General features: G+C 41.7%; 1 protein-coding gene across 5 annotated transcripts in view; it reads right to left on the bottom strand.

Annotated features, from left to right (window-relative positions):
• Nucleotides 1–25,095, bottom strand: part of gulp1a (GULP PTB domain containing engulfment adaptor 1a) — a 149,094-nt gene that overhangs the window by 8,101 nt on the left and 115,898 nt on the right. For 3 of the 5 annotated variants that reach the window (XM_014987010.2, XM_014987007.2, XM_014987012.2), the window contains exons 2-5: nucleotides 24,162–24,242; nucleotides 14,116–14,173; nucleotides 7,379–7,440; nucleotides 799–870 (exon numbers count right to left, since the gene is read on the bottom strand). In XM_014987010.2, the coding sequence (XP_014842496.1) occupies nucleotides 799–870; nucleotides 7,379–7,440; nucleotides 14,116–14,143 (162 nt within the window). In that variant the 5' untranslated portion in view covers nucleotides 14,144–14,173; nucleotides 24,162–24,242. The other 2 variants (XM_088003254.1, XM_088003260.1) reach the window with 2 other exon arrangements.

Below are 25,095 nucleotides of genomic sequence, written 5' to 3'. Positions count from 1 at the left end.
TGATCGATTTAAGGCAGCATGAAATGCCACGTTTAGTGTAGGGGTTGCACCAATTAGTCGACTAATCGATTCTTTTCTCTGCAATGACTTTTTTCTGGGCCAGTCGACTAGTCGCAATCACATGACTAAACAGATTTTTCCAATGAAATGAAAGAAGGTGGACTAGGTGAGTTTGTCAGAAAGCTCAAATTGTATAAAAATTTAAATAATTTAATAATAAAGAGAAACTGTAAATTATAGCATAGGCTACCGCAATAGGGGCGTTGCGCGGCGCGGTGGTTAACAGAGTGATCTGTTTATTGCTCTTTTAATTCTGCATAATAGACTTAGTAAAAGCGGGAGAAGGGGAGGGGGTCAATATTTGCCGTGACAATAGCTGATAAAGCCTCCAAGTCGTTGTGAAGGTTTTTGCGCTTACGTCACTATGACGTCGCCACGACTAGTCGACATCGACTCGACTATTATCATGATTTAGTCAACCTTAAAAAAATTGTAGTCGTTCAACCCCTACTTTAATGTTTCCGGGTTATTCTTTATCAGATTACATCTAAGAATCAATAAATGTGTTTTTGTTGGTGAGTGCGGCCCTCGTCCAGCCAGAATGTGAGCTGAAGTTAACGATCTGAGTTTATTTTCATATTTTACTCAGAAATATCAAAGCGTTTCAGCGAAGGAGCTGATGAATAATCCATCCAGCAGAGTTTTCTGCGCTGGACGAACTGCTTATCCAGCACTTCCAGGCATCGACACCTGGAGCTGAAAACCTCCCAGGTCACCTTGCGGTCTGCTCAGCCTTACCTTCAGCTTCCTCACTGCATCCTTCACCACTTCGGTGCCTTTCGGGGCTTCCACCTCTGTGTTTCCCAGGAACTGCAGAAGAAGAAAACGTTTCTTATGCAACACAAATGCAACATTTTTCCATCTGATCCTGGATGAAATGAGAAAAAGTTTCTTCTGCTTTTTGTAAGGAAAGTTTTTCAGATTTTCACTGCAGTTATAAAATCAGACAAAGATAAGAAGTTAAAAAAGGTCTTCAAATTTTTTAATAATGATTTTTATTGGATTTGGTCAAAAACAGTTAAAAAAAAAACTTTTATAAAAAGTCACCAGAAAACAAGTTTTCATTTCTTCCATTTGTCTCCGTTGAAGTAGACTGTTTTAGCTTTAGCATTAGCTTCTGCTAAATAATGTGTTAGCATAGCAAGTTAGCATTAGCTAACTAGTGTTTCTGATTAGTGCTTTAGGTTTAGCGTAACTAATGTTTTAGTTAGCGATGCCAACCACTGCAAACACAGCACGGCAAATGTATGGAAAGCCAAACAGGTCAAAATGCGCATGCTGTGCAGTACCTGAAGTTTTCTAGTAAACATTCTGGTAAAGATTTAACTTATTAAATGTAAATGCAGATCCAGAAAATGTGTTTTTATTGTGTTTTCAGCTAACTGATAATAAATATTATTGAAAATATTTATCATAAAAAGCGTAGGAATCCTGTATTGTGCTTTTTCTCCAAAAGATGGCGCCATTTTCCTCCCGCTGAGCTCGACGTGTGCAGCTGGTTCCATTACCAGGCTTCATAAATATCAATGTTGCTCCTTTAAAGGCTGTAGAAAACAAAATAAGGAGTTCGGCCATCGGAGCAAACAGCCGTGGGTTGTCTTCAGCATCCAGGGTAAATCCTGACTCTGCTAATCCTCGTTAGCAGACGCCAACAATGTGCAGCCAAGCAACCAGGGGAAGGCTGTCCATGAAAATAAACTCTTCCTTTATAACTTTAACCAGATTTACAGCGTTAGAGAATCATCTCTGTGTCAAATGAGCCCATCTTGCATCTGATTCAGACTGGAGCAGTTTTATTTTAAATCGTTTCTGAGAAGTGAAGCGATTTATAATGAACTGTTGGAAAACAGCAGATGAAGCTTTTATGCAGAATGTCAGCGCTCCGCCTCGGCGTGACAAATGAACTCTGTGCAGAGTGGCGGTCACGTCTGCGAGAGCTGCGGCCCAGAATAGAAAAGAGCAGCGCGTGTTCTTGACCGTTGCATTGTGGGGCGGCGACTGGGGACGTTTGAGGAGGCGAATCGAGCTCCGAGGCTCATCCATCAAATGATTCACGCCGCTGAAAAACGAGCCGGCCTCCCGTCCACGTTTCCACCTCAGGCCGGCCCGAGGAGTTCATTCAGATGACACAACGAAGAGCCGAGTCCGAGTGCAGTTAGAGCTGACCGGCTCGCTTAGAGGGAGGCGCATTTAATGCGACTAATTTAACACGAAAAGCTCCGACTGTGACTTTGATGATCAACAACTCGCTTCTCTTCTGGAGACACTTTCTGGTCCCTAACTGGTCCAATAGAGCAACTTCTGAAGCAGACAGGTTTAAAACATTCCTGTAAATATCTGATGAATGTTGCATTTCTGCAGAGGATCATAGAGCAGTGAGACACAGATTATGTTTCCTTATCCCAGAGAACGACATTTGGTTCCAGTGAGCTCAGGATCTGCTGCCTCGCTTCGTTTCGGGAGGCAGCAGATCCTGATGACCTTTACTCCCGGTTGTAGGCAGATCCTGATGACCTTTACTCCCGGTTGTAGGCAGATCCCGATGACCTGAGGGGTCAACATGGACCTCTGGAGCTGAAACTTGTTTTTCAAGACCAAGACGGGACGATTAAAGGCCAAGATGAAGACCAGACCTTCAAGAACAAAACTAAACCTTCTGAGACGAAGATCAAGAGAGAACCACCATGTTATGGTTGCATGTCATTAGCATATGCTAATGCACAACGCTAACACGCTCTGTAGTCTGAGCTACGGGGAGGATATATGGAATCAAAGTGACTTAAGGAGGACTTGAGGAGGCCTGGATGCTAACAGGAGGCTAACTGGAGGCTAACTGGATGCTAACTGGAGGCTTGCTGGATGCTGACAGGATGTTAACAGGATGCTAACTGGAGGCTTGCTGGATGCTAATTGGGTGCTAACAGGAGGCTAACTGGAGGCTTGCTGGATGCTAACTGGATGTTAATAGGATGCTAACTGGATGATAAAATGAGGCTAATTTGATGCCAACTGTATGTTAACAGGATGCTAACAGGAGGCTAACTGGAGGCTTGCTGGATGCTGACAGGATGTTAACAGGATGCTAACTGGAGGCTTGCTGGATGCTGACAGGATGCTAACTGGAGGCTTGCTGGATGCTAACTGGATGTTAATAGGATGCTAACTGGATGCTAACATGAGGCTAATTGGATGCTAACTGTATGTTAACAGGATTTTAACTGGAGACTAGCTGGATGTTAACTGAATGCTAGCTGGAGCCTAACAGGATGCTAACTGGAGGCTTGCTGGATGCTAATTGGGTGCTAACAGGAGGCTAACTGGAGGCTTGCTGGATGCTAACTGTATGTTAACAGGATGCTAACTGGAGGCTAGCTGGATGTTAACAGGATGCTAACTGGAGGCTAACTGGATGTTAATAGGATGCTAACTGGATGCTAACATGAGGCTAATTTGATGCTAACTGTATGTTAACAGGATGCTAACTGGAGGCTAGCTGGATGTTAACAGGATGCTAACTGGAGGCTTGCTGGATGCTAACTGGCTGCTGGATTCAGACTCCTCTGTTTCAGACGTTTCTCCTGACTTTTAGAGCTGAATTATTCCATCTGTCAGGTTAAATCTGTAAACTCTTTGCTGCTGCTGCCTTGGACTGAACTCGCTCACTAAAAGAGATTTTAATGTCAGTGAGTTTCCTGACTATATAACACCAAATATCACATGAACCTGTAAATATCTCAAATATCTGTAGCTTCCCGCCGACCACATGCAGCACACCGTGCTCTAAACATCAACATTATGTCATGGTGATGGAGAACCTTAGCAGGTTGAATTTCTCTGTTCAGGCTTCAGATTGTTTAGCGACTGACGTAAAGAATTTGCTTGTCTGACAGACTGAGCTGCAGGTCTGTTAGCCTCACACACAGTCACTGTTTACATGTTGGGATTTCCAGCAAATTGCTGCTTAAAACTGTTTATCTCAGAGGAATTACGAGCAAACGCAGAAAATCTTCTGTTTGTTTACATCCTCGGAAATAAAACACCTGAAGAACTGCTGACCGTCCTTCTCAGTGCTAAAATACGACAAGATGGCAACAAGCTAAACAAAACCACGATTAATCATGATTAATCGATTACTGAAATAATCTGAAACTAATTTAGTAATTGATTAATCGTTAACTGGAGAATAGAGAGTCAGAAGAGCTTCAGCTGAAAGAACAGACAGACGAAATCCAGACAAAACTACGAAAATTTAGACATTTTGAGTTTAGATGAAAAACTGTTTATAAAGTTAATAATAATTCAAATAATTAATAAGATTAATTATTTTAATTAATAGAATAATTGTCAGAACAGATTAATTTGGTGGTTATTCGCATGATTAACTGATTAATTGGTAGAATAACAATCAGAATATTTGATTATTCATCAGAATAATTGTCCAAATAATTGATTAACCTTTAAAATAATCATCAGAATGATCAATTCGAATAACTGATTAGTCATTAGAAAAATTGTTAGAAAATGAGCATCAGAATATTTGATTAATCGTTAGAATAATTAACAGAATAATCAATCAGAATAATCGATTACTAAAACAATCTGTGGCTTCAGCCTGAATCCACCTGCAGCTCAAAGTGACCTTTGTTGAACTTTTAACGAGCATTTGCAGTAAGCTGAGGCTTTCACTTGTGTTTTGTTCCTTCTTGGGAAATAAAAAGATCTTAGAAAGTCTTTCTGTGAAAAGCACAACGACCTGCAGCTCTTGTTCTCCACATGCTGAGAAATTCAGAGCAACGGCAGCGGGAACTCGCGGCGCCCTGCGCTTCAGCGGTGAAAGCAGAAGGAAAGGAGCCAACAAACATGACTGCTTCAAACGACAGCAGCTCGAATCCTGATAAAAACACCCAACAGAAGCTGAGAGGCACAAACTGGACTGCAGCTCTGGCTGCTGCATAAAACAGCATAAAGCTGATTAAACTCAGCACCGAGAACCGCCGGAGCTCTGCAGCCGCCGTGACGCGTTCGCAACAGGCTCACGGTCCAAACGCCCAGATTACTCCTTCAAATTACTTCAACCAAAATACGAAGGGGCCAAAGAGAGCCGAACAGCGCGGTGATGAGCCCAGGACCCGCCAGATAAGAAGCGATGCATTAAAAATGTAAACGGTGCCGGATGTCTAGACACAGAGACGCTGGATCTATGAAACACGTTCAGGTTGTAGATGCACCTGACGCAGCGTGAAATATGCATGTAATACGTGCAACAGCAACGATTTCCGATCAGGCTTCCAATCACGTCAGGCTGGGATTCAACAAGCCAACGTAACGACCTGTAAGGTAATTTATCTCCGTCTGCAGAACGACATCACTTAGAAAAGCCTTCATCGTCTGAAACACGTCGAGATTCACAAACGGGAGCAACAAAGGTTCAAATGCAGGGGCCGGATTTTACAGAGCAGGGCAGCATGTACAGCATGTGGAGGCGAAGAAATGCTTATAACAAAGAACAGAGGATCATTTATACACATTTAAATATGAATTTTACGCTCCTTATAGCTTTCCATGGCTATAAATTACTAAGTTATCTTAGTTTACTGCGTATGCTAGCATTAGCATAGCCTACGGCATGTGATAATCTTAGCTCATTTTACCACGCGTGCTAGTTAGCTTACTTTATGGCGCATGCTACTTAGCTTACTTTATGGCGTGTGCTAGTTAGCTTACTTTATGGCGCGTGCTAGTTAGGTTACTTTATGGCACGTGCTAGTTAGCTTACTTTATGGCGCGTGCTAGTTAGCTTACTTTATGGCGCGTGCTAGTTAGCTTACTTTATGGCACGTGCTAGTTAGCTTACTTTGCTAGATTTAGCTCAGTTTACAGCTGATTCTAGTTTTTTTGGAATTAATGCAGTTTAATTGGAATCAAGACTTTATTTTAGACATTTAATTTATAACAAACTTTTTATCCTTTTATTATTTTTAATTTTCACCTGCAAAAATCAGTATGGCTGAAATTCGTCTTTAAAAGATGTAAATATTTACCTCAAATTAAACGACCTTCTGATGATCCAAGCCAATCAGCGCCGAGCGGCTTTCAGCCAATCAGTTACGTTTCTCTGACCACACAGTTAGCCACCAGCTAACTGTCAAGAGACCCACTAGTGTTAGCGTAGCCTACTTTGTGTGCTCATGCTTCCTCAGAATGGATTGGTGTCTGTAGTTTGTGGTAACATGAATAAAAACCCAATAAATAAAATATCAGAAAACGTAGATCAAAGCGTAAATCTAACCTCTAATCAGCTGCATTAAATCACAAACGTAGAAGTGAGATTGTCTCCAGAAATGGTGTCACCTTGACAAAAGGCAGCAAAATGTCTCCTTTCAGCATTTACTTTTCAGATAATTATGTTTTTCTCATTACTTGCTAAGAATGGGGGCAGCATTTCAGTGAAACAGCTGACCCAGATCCTCTCATTAGCGGCCGCATCTTCGCTTTTCTTCCACAAAGCAATAAAAGAAACTCTGAGATTAACGGAGGGAAGCGATCCAAGCGCTTCAGTCGTGCCATTACAATAAAATGAGCAAAGATAAAAACACAAAGACGCTGCTTCCTTGATGAACAAAAGAACGATTAAAGACAGAAAACATCTTCCTGACTCATTCTGGTTTCAGCAGCAAATCGTTAAGCGAGCTTGTTTTGAAAATCCGGAGAGTTTAAAACCGGAGGGAACGTTCGGCAGCGTCCTCATTACGTTGCCTGAAACTCCCTCTGCGATCGCGTTTTCACTCAGATCTCAGCAAATCTGAGCAGACGGGGAACTCATCAGAGGAAGCTGACAATCTGCTTTGATGTCAGGAAAGGTGTTTCTTTTGCCAGTTCACCACGCTTCTTTTTTATTGCAGAAAAGCAGCTGCAGCAGTTTTGAGAATCTGCTACTTTTCAGAGTTTCTCAGAGATCCGCGCCTCACCAGAGGAGAAATCTTTGTCAGAATAATAAAGCCGGGGAGTCGGAGCGCTCTTTCAAAAGTTGAGGACTTGTTGCGTAACAGAGGGAGTTGCTCAGAAGGTTGAGGCAGAAAGACGAGGCGTTTTACGTCAACAACCCCTGAAGATCCCATTAAAACCAAACAATCAAGGTTAAAACTATAAAAAAGTTTCCCAAAAACTTTGCAGCACCAAGGTAAACAGCTGCTGTGGGAGATTAATGAGCCGGCGTCACAACCCAGCTTACAGCATAAAAACATGCAAATCACCTTCAGAAAACTTTGTTTTTACTTACAGAAACCCGAGGCGATGTTTCTCAGTATTTCAGTCTTACCTTGGCATTGTAGGGAATGTAGTGCTTGGCCAGAGCCTCTGGGGTGTGCATCCACGACTTGTCTGAGAAAACAGGAAGCAAAACGTCAGAGGAAGCAGAAATATTAAATTCATCCAGATTCACCTTCATTTAGCCGCATTAAACACATGAAACAGCAAATAAATGAGTCCAAAAGTCATTTAAAATCATCAAAACAAGCTTCTTATGACCAAAACTAAAACTATAAAGCTTAGGTTAAACAGAATCAGAAGGTCTGAAGTTAGACTGAAGTGATTAATCGTGATTAATCGCTTACTGAAGTGATCGATAAATTGTTAAATAGACTATATGGAGTCAAAAAAAGGCAGTTTGGTAAAAGAACAACACATTCAGAGACATGATTAATCCACAACTGTGTATATATACATTTAATTTAAAATAATAATAAAAACGTTTATCAAAACATGAGAATAAAATGTTTTTCCATCAGTGATGAACTTAAGAAAATTATTTCACTCAAATTAATTAAAACCTTTGATGACAAAAAACCCACAAAAAACATTATAAACTTTAAACAATTAAAGTAAAACTGAAACGATTAATCACATTTAATCGTTTACTGCTTCACATGTTAGCATGGACATGCTAATGAAATACTTTGGAAAAGGTTTAATGGAAAATGACTAAAGTTCAGATACTTTGACATGCTAACTGGCTAACATGCTAAGAGGCTAAAATGCTAAGAGGCTAACATGCTTACTGGCTAACATGCTAACATTTTTCACAAATTCAAATGTGAAACTCTAACATGGTTTATGTTAATGTTTGAGAAATTATCAGTCATTAGCATGTTGCTAATGTTAATTCTAATTTCACTTTATTGCATCAAGAGTCGTTAATCAGACATCTAATTTCTTCTCTTTGGTTTGTTAACCTTCTTAATCTCTGTCATTTGGAATAAATGTTCCCATTTTTCTCGCTGTATTAAACCGTTTTCACAGACTGAAAGTGAGCCGTGAATTAGAGGTCGTCACAGGTCACTGACGGCCTAGTCCAAACCTCCCATTATTTCTCTTCACTCCTCATTTCCTGCTGATTGCGGCTGTAATGAATCTCTGGGCAGAGCCTGCATGGCTGCGACCCCAGGGCAGCAGAACTCATGTAAGCTGATTGGGGTCGCCAAAGACCTGCGAGGCGTCGATGACGCGACTCGATGCTAGCGCGTCCGCTGCACTGGAATGCTAATAACCTTGTTTACATCGGCTGGCGCTGTTGGCCAAGTGGATAACCTCATTTGAATTTCAATTAGTGTCGTTTGGTCCCAACGTTTGCTTAAATTGGATGCTTTCAGCGGCTAATCTCCAGCATTTACATGAAACTAACGGCTGAAGAGGCTGAAAAATGAAGTTTTAGGGTTTAATCAAGTTAAAATGTTCAGATATTTCATTCGAACAGAAAGAAAGCTGAAGCTAAAGCAAGAAGTGTTGGAATGCAGGAGTAATAAATCAGCATTAGGCCGGACCAGCTCATTATTTCAGCTCCAAACTGTTTAATACAAACTGGATTTTGTTGAAAGTCACACCTGAGGTATTGGCAGTGTGAGAACTCCCGCCTGCATCGTTCCGCCTGTGGGTTCCTGCTCTAATTAACCAGAGCAGACGGGCCGTTCCTCACCAGCAACATCAGGAGAAAAAAAACACTTTGTAGCTTTTAATGAAAACCAAACAGCAAAGCTAACAGAATTTAAAACACGCCTGGCTGCGGCACTGTTGCCTTTCAACGTTTCCATTAGTAGATTAATAAGAATCCCAAAACGCTGCTGGCATGTAAAACGTCTCTGAGCCTGGAGGAGACGACGACGCTGCGCCGCTTCTGGTTCCAGTCGCAAGGCAGTGCAGGTTTTCGATGGACATCAAACTTTGCTGTAGTCACTTGCTTGGTAACCATGGCAATGAGCTCAAACAGGAAGTTAGATTCAGCAGCTAAAGCTTCGTTTATGCTTGAGACGGAAAAATGACAAAACTGACAGAATCTAAAAAATGTTTTTCTAATGTTTCTGTGTAACTTAACAGGTCAGTAAAAGTTTTGATTGAAAAAATGAGGAGAAAGCGGGAAGCAGGTCAGCTCTGCTAGCTATGCTAGCTTGACTCTGACATCTTAACACGTAGCTGTGCTGTAGAATTCGATGCATTTCGGTTCACTTAACACTAAAACATGCAGCCGACACACCGACTCTGACAGATCATCGGTAGAGCAGGGGATTAAGCTACGTAATCTCTGCTCTGTTGACAGTTGTAGCTGCTGTCAGTCGGTTGCCATGGCAACGAGAACGTGTGGAGTATTTTAATTTCAATAGCTGCTTTTCTATTCAATAATTGCACAATGAGATATTTCAAAAATAAATTAGCTAAGTGGAAACACACCAGTTTAGGAGAAAAACTTGGCACTAAGATTTTTTAATTGGTTTATTTTGCTAAAATGGGAAAAAAAAATTTCGACATCACACGAGTCTCATGATCAATAACAGGATGTTGCTACTGGGGGAAACCATGAAGAAGACGACAGGAAGTGGAACTAAACGCGTGAACAAACTTTTTCTCATGTGGTTTTAATTCCGTTTCTTCTTATATGGAAACACCTGAAATCGTGTTTTTCCGACATTGGCTGAATATTTGCAGTTTTGCTCATATTTGTACTTTAAAAGGAGCTACTGTTTGGAGAAGAAATCTTGTGAAGTCTTCAAGTCTTTGTCTTAAATCAGGGGTGGAACAAAATAATTTCAAGGGCCACAAATGGCCCCCGGACCACAGCTTGGACCTCCCAACGGTAATATAACTTATAATTTATGTCCGACTCCCAGTCCTAGAAACCTCTGTTGAATATTAGCATAGCGTTGGCCTCCTGCAGCTTGAAGTCCTCACTGTAATGCATTTATTTTTATTTTTTATGTCTGGGCCACAGGAAGTGGCAGCCAATAGACTAATTCACTGCAGCGCTCAATCAATGACACAGAATGAATTTGCTGGCTGTGCACAGCTCTCCATCACGCAGAGGACAACGTTAGCGGGCCGCCAGCAGGACCGACCCAGCCAGGAGGTTCTGCTGGGAGATAAAGGTTCTGTCTGGGAATAAACACAGTCAGACAGAAATAAAGCCTCATTGAGCAGGTAGAACGTTCTGGAAAATGTTCCTCTGCAGAACAAGTGAAGCTGATCGACCGCTGAGCAGCAGCCGCTTTGTGGTGGCAGGATTGATGTTGGTTTTCTTCTAATTTCCCTCCCTCGGCGTCGGGAAGAACCATGAAGGCGTCTCACCTGGTTCTACGGGAAGCAGGAAGTTTGGGAATCGGAGCGAAAGGCTCAGCGATCGCTCACATCTGGGCTATAAAAACAACATGCTCAGGCGATGACTCGCTCTCTGTTTACAGCTCTGGACGCTCGGCTCGCATCACATGACGATGCTCTGAGCAGTCACACACACACACCCACACACACACACACACACACACACACAGACAGACAGACACAATCACACACAGACACACACACAAACAAACACACACACACACACAGACAGACACGCAATCACACACACACAGACAGACACACACACACACCCACACACACACAGACAGACAGACACAATCACACACAGACACACACACAAACAAACACACACACAGACAGACACGCAATCACACACAGACACACACACAAACAAACACACAGACAGACAGACACAATCACACACAGACACACACACAAACAAACACACACACAGACAGACAGACACAATCACACACACACAGACAGACACGCAATCACACACAGACACACACACAAACAAACACACACACAAACAAACACACACACAGACAGACACGCAATCACACACAGACACACACACAAACAAACACACACACAGACAGACAGACACAATCACACACAGACACACACACAAACAAACACACACACAGACAGACAGACACAATCACACACACACAGACAGACACGCAATCACACACAGACACACACACAAACAAACACACACACAAACAAACACACACACAGACAGACACGCAATCACACACACACAGACAGACACGCAATCACACACACACAGACAGACAGACACACACACACACACACACACACACACACACACACACACACACACACACAGGGAGGGAAACAATGAAAGCACCAGGACTCTATTTGTGCTCCGTTGAGGCTGAAGCTGTTTTGGTTCTGATCCAGATCCATTTCTAAGCTGCTGCTTGTTCTGGTGCAGCTGCTGAACGATTATTGACTGACTGAACATTTTATTGACCATTTTTAATATGAAATTCATCTTTGATGATCTAAACTTTGGCCAGCCCAGGTGTAACCTGAAGGTCGATGTAGGGTGAGACTCTGCCGTCTGATTGGTTAAGAACTCATCATTAAGTCATTGTTTCTCTGCATGAGTCCATTAACTTGTTTTACACTCGTTAGGCGAACTTTCAGAAGCTTTGTGCCGGTTTGCTGCCGTCTGGAAGAAAGAGAGAGACGGAAAGAAGCAGGAAACGTGTTTGTTTAGTTCCTGTCTGCAGGTGACTTCCTGCCGTTACTCGAGCGGGAAGCGCCGCTTCACGCCGCTTCACGCCGCTTCACGCCGCCACCGCTTCGGTTTCAGAGCTTCTGGCCGATTTGCAGACGTTTGAAACTAGCGTGAAGCACAGTGGGGCCGGAAGGCCGACCGGCGCTCTGACGAACTGAGAGAGGAGTCTGGATCGGGTCGGAGGAAAGGTTTTGTTTTTACGTCTCTGACTCGTTACGTCAAACTCCCAGCATGCATCTGTGACAAGCGGAGGAAGACACCGGAGCCGCGTTTGATTTAAAACGCAAATTCATAACAAAACAGGTTCAGTTAAGGTCTGTGTTCATGTTTCTATTATTCTGTTTTAACTTTAAGCCCCAAAACGGTCGACATAAAACAAGCTGGATTTTTATATCAGAGAAAATTATTACTGGAAAGTTGAGTGGAAGGAGAAAGTCTGGTAAACAAAGGAGATAAATAAGATAAATGCAGCTTTGAGAGCACCGGGATGCAAAATGCAAACAATCAGATCTGCTTGAGTTTCCAAGTCAATGTTTCCAGTCCACTTCTAAAAGGCAAACCAAAGTCAAGTCCCAGGTCTGACGGGGAATCCTACCGAGTCTTTTCTCCGTGTCAAAGTTTCTAACACTAAATTAAACATTTTCTCATTAAATACACATTTTTAGATCCGAGTCCAACTGCAGTCTAAAGTCTGTTTTTGAGTCACAGTTTGAAGCTCCAAGTCCAGATGTTCGAGTTGTTTTATAGTTCGAGTCATTTTGCAGTTCAAGTCGTTTTGCAGTTCGAGTCGTTTTGCAGTTCGAGTCGTTTTGCAGTTTGAGTCGTTTTGCAATTCGAGTCGTTTTGCAGTTCGAGTCGTTTTGCAGTTCGAGTCGTTTTGCAGTTCGATTAGTTTTGCAGTTCGAGTCGTTTTGCAGTTCGAGTCGTTTTGCAGTTCGAGTCGTTTTCTAGTTCGAGTCGTTTTCTAGTTCGAGTCGTTTTCTAGTTCGAGTTGTTTTGCAGTTCGATTAGTTTTGCAGTTCGAGTCGTTTTCTAGTTCGAGTCGTTTTGCAGTTCGAGTCGTTTTGCAATTCGAGTCGTTTTGCAATTCGAGTCGTTTTGCAGTTCGAGTCGTTTTGCAGTTCGAGTCGTTTTGCAGTTCGAGTCGTTTTGCAGTTCGATTAGTTTTGCAGTTCGAGTCGTTTTCTAGTTCGAGTCGTTTTGCAGTTCGAGTCGTTTTGCAGTTCGAGTCGTTTTGCAGTTCGAGTCGTTTTCTAGTTCGAGTCGTTTTGCAGTTCGAGTCGTTTTGCAGTTCGAGTCGTTTTGCAATTCGAGTCGTTTTGCAGTTCGAGTCGTTTTGCAGTTCGAGTCGTTTTGCAGTTCGAGTCGTTTTGCAGTTCGATTAGTTTTGCAGTTCGAGTCGTTTTGCAGTTCGAGTCGTTTTGCAGTTCGAGTCGTTTTGCAGTTCGAGTCGTTTTCTAGTTCGAGTCGTTTTCTAGTTCGAGTTGTTTTGCAGTTCGATTAGTTTTGCAGTTCGAGTCGTTTTCTAGTTCGAGTCGTTTTGCAGTTCGAGTCGTTTTGCAATTCGAGTCGTTTTGCAGTTCGAGTCGTTTTGCAGTTCGAGTCGTTTTGCAGTTCGAGTCGTTTTGCAGTTCGAGTCGTTTTGCAGTTCGAGTCGTTTTGCAGTTCGATTAGTTTTGCAGTTCGAGTCGTTTTCTAGTTCGAGTCGTTTTCTAGTTCGAGTCGTTTTGCAGTTCGAGTCGTTTTGCAGTTCGAGTCGTTTTCTAGTTCGAGTCGTTTTCTAGTTCGAGTCGTTTCCTAGTTCGAGTCGTTTCCTAGTTCGAGTCGTTTTGCAGTTCGAGTCGTTTTCTAGTTCGAGTCGTTTTCTAGTTCGAGTCGTTTTCTAGTTCGAGTCGTTTTGCAGTTCGAGTCGTTTTGCAGTTCGAGTCGTTTTCTAGTTCGAGTCGTTTTCTAGTTCGAGTCGTTTTCTAGTTCGAGTCGTTTTCTAGTTCGAGTCGTTTTGCAGTTCGAGTCGTTTTGCAGTTTTGCTCCAGCTGCTGGTTTGTTTTCCTGAAACCCCTCAGCGATTTGAAGCTTCTTGAAACAGAAACTGTTCTATCATCATGATCCGGACCAGAACCGGCGCAGCCCGCGGACCCGTCAGAGCCGGTTCTGCTCACCTTTCTTCCTGTTGAAAGCGCGGTTCATCGTGGAAACGAGCGTCGGCCGATTCTCCACCTGGAAAAAGGAGAGGCGAGTCAGACTAAAGGTCCACGGAAAGAATCACAACAACAAGCGATGAGGTAAAGTTTACTGAAGGAGAGACTCCAGGAAAAGGTTTATTTATATTTATGTGAAGGAAAGTGGAAAGTTTTCCTGCAACGCGGAGAGAAAAGAGCAGCTTCGGCTACAGAAACAGAGAAAATGTTGATTAAAATCAAAACTTTTCTTCCTTAGACGAATTTACAACATTCCTGACATCAAGGTCAGAATTAAAACTGCAAAACTAAAAATCACCAAGTATTTATGTCCAGTTTCTACTGCAAATATATTCATACACTTAAAACAAGATCAGACCAACTGAGTGGCAGTTTTTCACCACAGTGAATGACCTTAAGATCATGAAAATGCAAACATTCAGCTGCTTTTTACCGATATTAAGGAAATATCAACTTAACGGATTCACAGTTTTACTACTGAGATAAAAGTGAAAATATTTATTTCTGTTTTAGGAAAATGTATGGCACAACAATAATGTCACAAACGCATTCCAATTTTTAACAAGCGTCTTTAGGACACAAAGAAATGTGATTTATGTCACATTAATCACATTTAACTATATTTATTGGCATTTATTGATCAATAGTGAAAAATCAAACAATCCCAGTTTAATATGTTTTTAGACATTTATTAGAATTTAGAGACAAAGATGATGAAAGTCTTAAGTAATTTATCACAATAAATGATTCGATAAATGCTCACAATACTTAAACTTATTTATTAAAGATAAGATGATTGTTTCTAGTATAAATATCTCAGATCACTTGAAACAAGATAAAACTAACTTAAAGGTAACTTTCCATCAAGAAATAGGAGTTTATTTTCCGTCAATAATTCCTTAATATTGATGAAAAAGTATCAGTTCGATTGGCAGATAAATTTACTTCCAACATGGGGAAATCGCCTTGTTGCAAATGAACTGATCTGCCAAAGGAACTGAGACTGTAGTTCTTTAAAAAAACAGTAATTTCTTTGAAGAAACGTGAATGTGACCCCGGATTCGAGCAAAACTTCCTCCGCGAGCAATCGGCGACCCGGACAGCGACAAGGACAAACGGCCGCAGTCCGCTTCGTCACGGCCGACTCGCGACTCCACTCCTGCCAAAAACACGTCAGCCGCAGCAGGAAACCACCCAGCGACGCTTTTCCACGTGATTTTAGAGCAGGGGGTCCAAAGGGTGGCCCGGGGGCCATTTATGGTCCTTGAAATGATTTTGTTTGGCACCTGATCAAAAGTCAAAACTGTAAAAATGTGTTGGCCGAGACTACAGTGCAGGGCATTCTGGGTAAATACAACAAAGCTAATGTGTTACCTTAGCGCTAGTAGCAGAAATGGCTCCTGGTCTTTAGCCAAAGACTAAAGAGAAATCCTCCAACCACTAAAATCCTCCATCTTGTTTCCATCTGGTGAAGAAGGAAGTTGCTCTCAGTGTCTTCAGAGGTTTTTGTGTTGTTTCCTTCAGTGGTTCTTGGTGCAGCGCCCCCACAGGCCAGGAGGGGAACAGGTTGGTGTGACTCAGAGCAGCTGGAGGTGGAGCAGATGTTCTGGTTCTGGATCAAACCGGGTCGACCGGACCACCGGGTGTGAAAACACTTTAAATCTCTAAATGGTTCTGAACTCAGTGTTTTTATTTCAAGTCGACAGTTTGAAACATTAAAAGTTTTTATGCCTCGTTTTTTTGTTGATTTGTAGAGAAATATACAACCACGATTGTTGAAAAATTATGTTTTAAGACTTTAATTCAGCTGCAGCTTCACATTGAGATTAATTCACTCTAAAAAGTCTTGTAGCTCAAAGCGTTTGATGCAAACCAGATGTTGCAAACCGCCAGTCGGTTTCCCTCCTCTCCCTCTGCTTTCTGTTGCTCATGAAACGGGAAAACTTGAAGCGGCGTGAAAACTTCTCGCTGCCCGAAGCTTCCTGCGATCAGCTGCAGAGCGTCCAGGGCGGGACGTCCACGTTCCTGCATCGGCACAAAATCTCAGCCCAAAGTAAAGCTGCGGCTTCGAACCGCCAGATCTGCTGCGTCGGGATCTGCTTCCCTCACAGTTTCACCGTCTTCAGGTCGGATCAAGAGGAGCATCAGAGAAACGCATCGCCGCTCTCACTGACAGCAGGTTTTAATGGCTTCCTGTCTGGTGATTCGACAGGATCCCAGTGGGAGATCCTCTGACCCCCAACACACACACACACACACACACACAGTTAACACCAGGCTGCTAAGCTTTGCCGTGTTTACCAGCTGCAGGAGTTCAGCTTCTCAAACTGGAGAAAACACTTGAATGTTTGGATCAAAGTTCAGCAAAGTCTAAAAGTTAATAGAAAACACGATAAAGAAATCCAGAATCACATTTTCTGGAAGTGAACTGAGAAGTTTTACGGCTGGAAAACTATTTAAGAAAGATGGAGCCGAAGCAAAGTGCTGAATGCCTTCAAGCTTACTCACTAATCTCAGCCATATGTGTTAAAAACCAAACAGATTTTTCCTTTTCTACCTGAAATCTGTCAATCAGAGTCGGCCAGAGTCGCTGGGCGCTTGCTCTACCAACCCGAAGCGTCTTATGAACGAAACGACGGAGAGACGGAGGAAAGCAGGCGGACGAAACGCTGCTCACCGTCCTGGAGCCGCGGCGCAGAGCAGGAAGTTCCTAACAGGTTTCAGCTGCCGACCAGATGCTGCTGCGCCGCCGAGGACAGGATGGCGGCTCTGCCTTCACACTCAGCGGCTGACATCCACAAAGCCCACTTCCTCCGCCCAGGAGGAGCTTCAGGAAGGAGAAGGGACCGCCTTTCAGCAGGAATTCAGAGAAGAAGAAACCCTGAAATGATTAATCAGCAAAAATCCCCACAATCTGCAAACCTTGTAAACTCAGAGCTCAGATTCCAGCTCACACGGCGAGACGTTTACGCTGACGTTTCCCTTCTGACAATTATCATAAATACTCCAACGATAATCCAAGTTCGGATTCCAACCAGCTGTGTTTACTTGCTTTAATCCAACTCCAGTCCGTTTGCCTGGAAAGTCCGGTTCGGTTGGGAAAGTCTGAATGCTAACTGAACTCTGGTTCAGTTCCAATGAACGCCAACCAGGAAGTGGACTACAGCATTCTGGGTAAATACAACCAAAGACAAAAGAGAAATCGTCCAACTGCTGAAATCTGACGCCTCTCTGTTTCTGTTTAAGTTTCTTGAAGGAAGTTGGCTTAAGGACAAATAAATCATCCTAAACCAACCAGCTACACCTCAAACGGAGCGTCCAGATTTATTGTGCCAAGTCAGGAAACTCTTTACTCCAGTTTCCCTCCTCCAATAATCTTCAGTGACGCTACGATTATCAGGACGGCCATGTTACTCCAGTCCGTCTGGGGAGGCGTTATTAGCATTAGTTCAGCTAATTATGACGTTAGCCTAGCACTTACTGTTAGCTTCTGCTAAGTATGGTGTAGCGTTAACTTCCCCTAAATACCATGTTGGTATAATGCTTCCCTTGTTGGTGAACTACTGCTTATGATTAGTGCAGCTAACGTTTTGGTTAGCATTGGTCACCACTGCTGGGAAGGGTCAAAGGTCATCTCCAAACAACCTGGCCGTCCCAGCAGATTCAGCCCAACATCAGAGAAATGACCAAAATCCCAAGAGCTCCATCTCAGACTCCACAGGCATCAGTTAGCAGGTTAAAGGTTAAAGGTCATGAGTCTGAACCAGAACGGCTGCTTAGAAACAAGATGGCGGCAGGTTTCTGCATGCGGGAGCGTTTAGAGCAGGGAGGTTCTGCGTTGCCACTGGATTTTTAGCTGTATCCCAGTGCGGGTCCAGACTGGGTGGAAGTAGAAACCATGAAGCATCCTGGGTTGATCGGGAGAAACGAGCAGATCGAGTTTAACACATTCTGACTCCAATTATTTCCATCTCTTCCTGGATGAGAGTGTTTCTCTGGAAACGAGGAGCGTCTCTGTGGATGTCCATGTAAAGCTGAAGCCCAGACATGATTAGCGCTCCTTGCTAGCAGGAGAAAATGCTCCCCGGATGGACTGGAGAAAATTTCAGAACGACAAAACCTCCTGACGGACGGCTACTGAAGAAAACTTCCTAAACTTTGTGGTTTGTGTGCTTAAGAAAAAAAAATTAAAAGTTAGCAGGAAACATGACAATAAGACTGGATGTGTTAGGGCTGGACAATACATCAATAACAATATCAATAGATAATACAGCTGATAGAATATTCAATAAGTAGAATGTCAACTGAACTCTGATCCAGAACCGCACGGCATTCTGGGAGATGTAGGCAAAGGAAAGCAACCTCTCAGCTACCTAAGCTAGCTTGGTGGAATCAACTCACGCGCTGGCTCTTCGGTTGCCTAGCAACGACCTGCTGGGGTAACAAGCAGCTTCAGCTCCACCCCCACCCCCCAACCTTGGTTGCCTAGCAACAGAATGTAGAGTAACTGGCAGCAGCGCCTCGCTCCCCGACTCCTGCTGGTCTCAGCCGACAGCTGAAGAGAACAACCAATCGCTTCGCTCCGATATCGGCTGGAACAAATCAACTTTCAGTCGATCCTCCCCGACCGAAAACTCACATTCATCATCATCTTTGGACAATAAACTGCATTGTCTTTATCACCTGCCTCCTGATGGAGGTGTGTTCTGCATGAGGGCAAACAAACTACCCAAACCATGACACTTAATTGATTTATTGGTTGGTTGATTGATATACCTAACAGCCGTCACTAAAAATAAGTTGGAAAGCTTCATATTTTATTCTGTATTACATAATGTCGATTTTATATTAGACATTTTTTACAGCTAGTGACATTTTATTTATTATGCATTTCATTGTTTATTTTTATTTATTTTTTAACATTTTATTTAAAATTTTAGAATATTTATTTTCTTGAGTTTGTTCCTTTGATCATTTATTTTTATTTTGCTTTTTTAAACTTTAGTTTGAAACATATTTTTGATTTTGCTGAGTTTGTTCCTTATTGAAGGAATCAGAAACTGGGACGAACAAAGTTTGCAGCTGAATTACATAAAAATGACTGAAATTACTTTTTTGGATCATTTCTGTTGCAGAAATTCTTTGCACATATTTCATAAAACAGAATGTTTTTAACATTTATAGTAAAAATATGTTATTTCATCATTGTTTTTGGTTTTTCGGGGGAACCGGCCCGGACCAGAAGCTTCATGCATTCGTGACACGTGTGGCCAGTAAACACGTCTCAGGCTGCAGACATAAATGCAGTGAGTCTGGGCCAGCAGACGGCTTCATCATCATAACGGCACGCTGCCGCGCGGCGCCCCGGCGGCTCGGAGCAGGAAATGTTTGCCTGTCAAACTCTGAGGGAAATGGAAAAGCAGCGGCACTGGAACCAATCTGCTGTCACAATTTTACACCCAGCAGGACGAATTTCAGCTGATTCCACTTCTGCTCTAATTCATGGACACAAACACACAACTTAAAAAAAAAACTTTAAAAAGGGAATTGTTGTTGATTAAATAAGTTACAGGAGCTGCTCCATAAAAACAAGCATTTATGATTTTCATTCATCCAATAAATCTCTTGATCTCAGATGTGTGTCTGCTTTTATCAATCTGTAACAAGTCGGATTCATTTTAATGTTTCTTTAAAGACAAATCTGAATTAAAGTGTATAATAATGTCTTGACCCTGGTGCAGTACCGCCACGGCCTCCTAGAGGTTGCGGCCCCCGTGTTGAACACCTCTGACCGATACTGATGTGAAGAAGTGTCGCCCCCTACAGCCAACATGTGAGCTGCTGAGAAAAAAAACCAAAGCAATGATGACAATAATCTGCTACTAGCAAAGCTAACGCTTTGTTACGCGCTGTAGCAGTTTTGCTAACTCTGAAAACATTTAGCGCACCTAGCTTAAACAAACGTAATTCTTTAAGATAAATTCTTAAACGGTGACAGTGAAGCTGTTCTTCTTGCTAACTTTGAAAGCATGGATGTTAGCGCATCATAAGAGCAACCGCCTGCGTCTGACGCTGCGTTTGTGCTGAGCTTGCAGTGAGACTGATCTGAGCGCATGTCTGCGCTAAATTAGCAACACCACCAGCCAATCACAGACAGGACTGTAACTCACCTGCTTAAACTTTTCAATATATTCTTTGTTTGCCTTTTTTCCAAGACTATAGTTACACAGAGAGCTAGCTACCTAGCTAGCACGCTACTTCACCTACCCTGAGCTAGGCTAACATTAACTGTGCCGGTTCTGTGGCGCCAAAACTTTGGAAAAAGAAAGTGTCCAATGTTTTTGATTCTCTTTAATTCATCTTTGCTATCAGTTACAGGTGGATAAAAACAAACGAACAACAATTAGCCTGGCAGGGGGCAAGTAAAGCCTGGTCATTTGTGGCATTACTTTGTTTTCCCTCCTGCAGAAACTCGTTTCAGGTCGTAGTAAATGACGCCCCGGGATCTGGACTCATCAGTGGCCAATTTGATGTGTGAAAATTGGTTTTCTGATCCCTCCGCCCGGCTAACGGGTTGAATCCGTCCCAAATGAGACGCCGCTTACGCTTTAATAACTCGTTTACAGTCGACACATTTTCATCACCGCAGCACTTTTCCAGCTCGTTCTAAATTCTCCCAAATTAAATCCAGATGGTGATTCTTTCTCTTCCTGATGATTTAAATGTATCTGTAAGATTTGTTGCTTTTACGTTGTGGGGGATTCCCCCTGAAACTTCAGTCCAAAGGAGACACAATGAATGAAACCTTGGATAAAAACTCCCAGTAATGGCGTCTCTTCCAAGCCCGTTAAGCTGAGTCTTACTCTAATCTCTCTATAGCTAATCCAAAATGCATTTCCCCATAATCCCAATAACATTATGCTACACAAGCAACAATTTTATATCAGGGATTATTTCTTAAATTTTGGAGTTTCACAGGAGGACTTAAGCTAATTATCTTGGAGAAATAATGGCTACGGTAAGTGCAGCTGTTTGCTGCCTGAACAAAAACTGCTTCTGCTTAAAAGTCATCCAAATATCTTCAAGGAGCTCCAGTAGCAGTCAGTGTTACAATAAATGTGAAGAAGCCTCTGACTGACGGTGGTGATGACTTGCTAACAGGTCAACATCCAGGCAGCAGAGACGATATTCCACAGCAACACATTCCTCCTGATTCTGCTTGATAAATTAATTCCCACTCTGCTGTAAAAGTGCCGAGTCGTTTGGTTTCTGTTATTGTGACGAGGATTTTCCAGCTCAGGTTTATGTTTAAAGAGGAAACCCAACAGGAGCTGAAAGGTTCAAACATCCTTAGAAGTCAGAGTTACATAGAAAGAGATGGAAAAAGACGAATGAAAATGTCTTTTTCCTCACTTTCTTATCGCGTTAACCCGCTGACTGATCTGGGGAGACGATTAATTATCAGAGGAGCTGATTGTTAAATGGAGCAGGAATCACCAGAAGGCTTTTCAGTGTCTGCACAGACTAAGACTTCATGAAGCTGCAGGAAAAACAGATAAAATAGCAAAGCTTTGATCTTATTGATTTTATTATCACTTTGCTTTTCTTTCAAAATCTCCTGTGAAAAACTCTCTGTCAGTAAAGACTTTTAAAATAAATCTGGATGCTTTTATCACAACTTCTGCCCTCATATGGCGTCACATTCCTGCCAAACATTATGATGAGAGCTCTGCCAGCAGCAGGCGCTGCTTTGTGATGCTCTGTGGCAATTAATTCAATTTTAGTTTTATCAACATGACTCTTTTCTTAATCCAGTCTGGATTCAATCATCTGTACATTTCTATGAACTGATCACTGAACGGGTATTTGTTTTTTGTTTTTCTGTTATTTTGTTTCATGGGTCAACCAATCGCAGCCAAAACGAGACAAATCGTTCAGATGTACTGGCTGTGTACAAAATTAATAAAAATAAAAAAGAAAGTTATGCACATTTTTGTCATGTTGGGTTTCCTCATCACCACAATGAATGAATATTTTTCCTTTGTGGCCAACAGGCACAGAAACAAAATGAAAGTTTCTTCAAGCTGCATCTTCAGCCCAACATGGCAGAAATCCTGGTGAGCCATTAAGGAAATGTATGTTGATTTGAACTGAATATAAATGTGATTTGTTTGACCTTTACAGGCAGGTTTGTTGACTGCAGCTGGGCTCTGCGTGTCACCGAACATTTAAAGCAGCTGGGCATCCCGTACAGACACTCAGCTTCTTTACACGACGGATCAGGATTCAGACGCCTGAGCAGCACAAACCTCTGGATTTATCTTCTTCTACACGCCGGAGAAGGAAAACTCTGGGCTGAAAACCAATAAATCACACAATACATCAAAATAAGCTCATTCATTTCCATTTGCATGATTTAATGTTTTTCTCTTTTTTAAAAAGACTGGTTGATAAAAGTCTTCAGTTTGCTGCTTTGGTCTCAAACCTTTTTCTGCAGGATAATTTTATTTACATAATATTCATGATTCATTTTATTTGCCGTTTCTGTTTTATTTATTCTGTATATCTAAAATGTCTCCCAGTTCCAGAGTTAAATGTTTATTAGACATTAAAGTTTATTGATCTGTCACAACGTCTTCTTGCATTTTTATGCCTTTACATTTAAATTACTTGAAAATTGTCTCAAAACAATATTATCGTTTCTCTCAGTAACTTCTGGGAAAAACGATCGTTCAGTGTCATCATGAGAGGCTTAATAAACACCTTCCTGTAACCGGCAGACAGGAAATAAACACTCAGAGTTGGTAAAAGAAGCCGTGGGCAGCTAATTTACATATTTATAAGTTTAATAAAAATGTGAAAACTCAATAAATAACGAAGTAAACAATCCTAAAACAAAGGAAATAGTCTGATATTTGCAAACCATTGCAGGGTCTCAGCACCGGGAGCCGGTCGCGGGTCGCGGGTCGCTACGAGGGTTGCCGTGGTTACGCTCTGATAGCATCAGCTAGCATGTTGTCAGCATATTTCAAATGTTTATCACAGCATAATAAAATAAGTTCTGCAACCAAACAGACATCAGTGAATAAGAAACGTTTTCAGTATGACGAGAAAAAAATAACCTGAAGTTACCGACTAATTTACAAAACTGATAGCTGTTGATCATGATCATCATCTCTCAATGAGATGTAATCCCTCTAAATAACACAAACTAATCCGGATTAGGGATTTCCCAGAATTGTACATTTCCATAAGAGCAGAAGTTAGATTTCGCGTTCAAAGGAAAATGAAATAAGGTCTTTTCTGTTAGTCATTTTGACTGCTGGGGATTTTGCGCTGGTCCATTTTTCCAGTTTTTATGTGAAATAAAAACAAACTCTAGTTTCCAAAGAGTGTTGCTGTGTTTGTACAGATAAATTCAGTAAATGCCAGATGTGAACATCAGATTTGGCTGCAGTGATAAACTGAGGCATCAGGAGCCTCGGGTCCCTGCTGAACATAAAACCTGGGCCAGGAAAAATCACTGGACCTTTGTGATTTATTTACTATAAAATTTAAATCAAAGCACAAAAATCTGGTTAATAAAAGATAAATAGTTTGTGCTTTTAATTTTTGGAAATTTTTTAATGTGATTTTTTAAATATCTGCATCAATATCTATGCATATAAAGAGCAATGCTCTACAAAACCATTGGTTGGCTTTCTTCTGCCAAATAAAATATTGAAATTTGACAGCAGAGGAGGGATTTTCTTATCCTTCCTTTCTCTCCTGCTGTGACATTTATCTGCAGAATAAATCCTCCACAGAAGGAAGAAGAAAGGTCACCAAGGTCCTGTTTCTCCAGAGCCGATAAATAAAGCGGCTTTAAAGCGTCGCCACTCTCCCACCCAAACGGACGAACTCGTTAAACTTCTGGTTACGCCCCCTGCTGGCTGCTGCAGAACTGCGATGTGAATCGTTCTGCGCAGGAATCAGAGTTCGGTTGGTGAAGTGTTGACTGGAGATACCTCACTGCTGCTGTGGACCGCGGATGCTCAGGACTCCAGCTTGTGCTTCACTCATCGGCGCGCCGAGACGCTCCTGGCCGTCTGTGGAGACGGAAACAGAAACTTTCACACAGCTGAAAACTTTCATTTGAGTTAAAAACTGTCCGTAAGATTACTGTGTCTTTAAATAATCCTGGGAATCCCAGATAATGATGTCATAATGCTGTGAGCTTCTGATAGGTTAGTTCATATCAGCAGAGTAAAACTCAGACACATCTGCAGATTCATCACAAGTCAAGTTCAGTTTTTCAAACACTAAAAATAACAAAAAACAAAAACTGAAATTGGGAAAATATTTTTGTTAAATGAAATAAAAACAGTAACTGAATTGGAAAAACTGGAATTAATTGGAACTAAAACATACTGAAATTATACATATAAAATATTTTTTTTGTTTCGTGTTTATGAATCTATTTAACCTTTTTGAAATGGCGAAACAAAATGGCGACGACAAAAGTTTGAAGAAAACACCAGAGTTGGTCGTTCAACTTTATTTTATCGTTTTTTGAATATTTATTACTGAATCAATGTTTGCATAGTGACCATTTTAAATTCTGCACCTAAGAAATGAACCATAACATGAAAAAACTAAAAGTATTATTAAAACCTAAACAATAGTTAACAGATAACCAATAAAAACTAACAAACACGCTAAAAACTGCTTAAAACCTTTGATCACTAACAACTGGAACATCATAGTGAGTCTCTCAGTGAGATCTAATCCCTCTAAATAAAACAATATAATCCAGATTAGGGTTTTCCTAAAAATGAACATTTTTAGCCAACATAGAAAATGAAACACATTCATTTCTACCCATTTGGCCAATATGAGTCATTTTGACTGCAGGAGTTTTTATCCGTTTTAGTTCAATTTTTCCAGTCAGACATAAAACAA

This window comes from Poecilia mexicana, unplaced genomic scaffold (assembly GCF_051168715.1).
Source record: "Poecilia mexicana isolate PSO_F unplaced genomic scaffold, ASM5116871v1 scaffold_2, whole genome shotgun sequence".
Lineage (NCBI taxonomy): Eukaryota > Metazoa > Chordata > Actinopteri > Cyprinodontiformes > Poeciliidae > Poecilia > Poecilia mexicana.
This window is presented reverse-complemented; position numbering and strand designations above follow the sequence as displayed.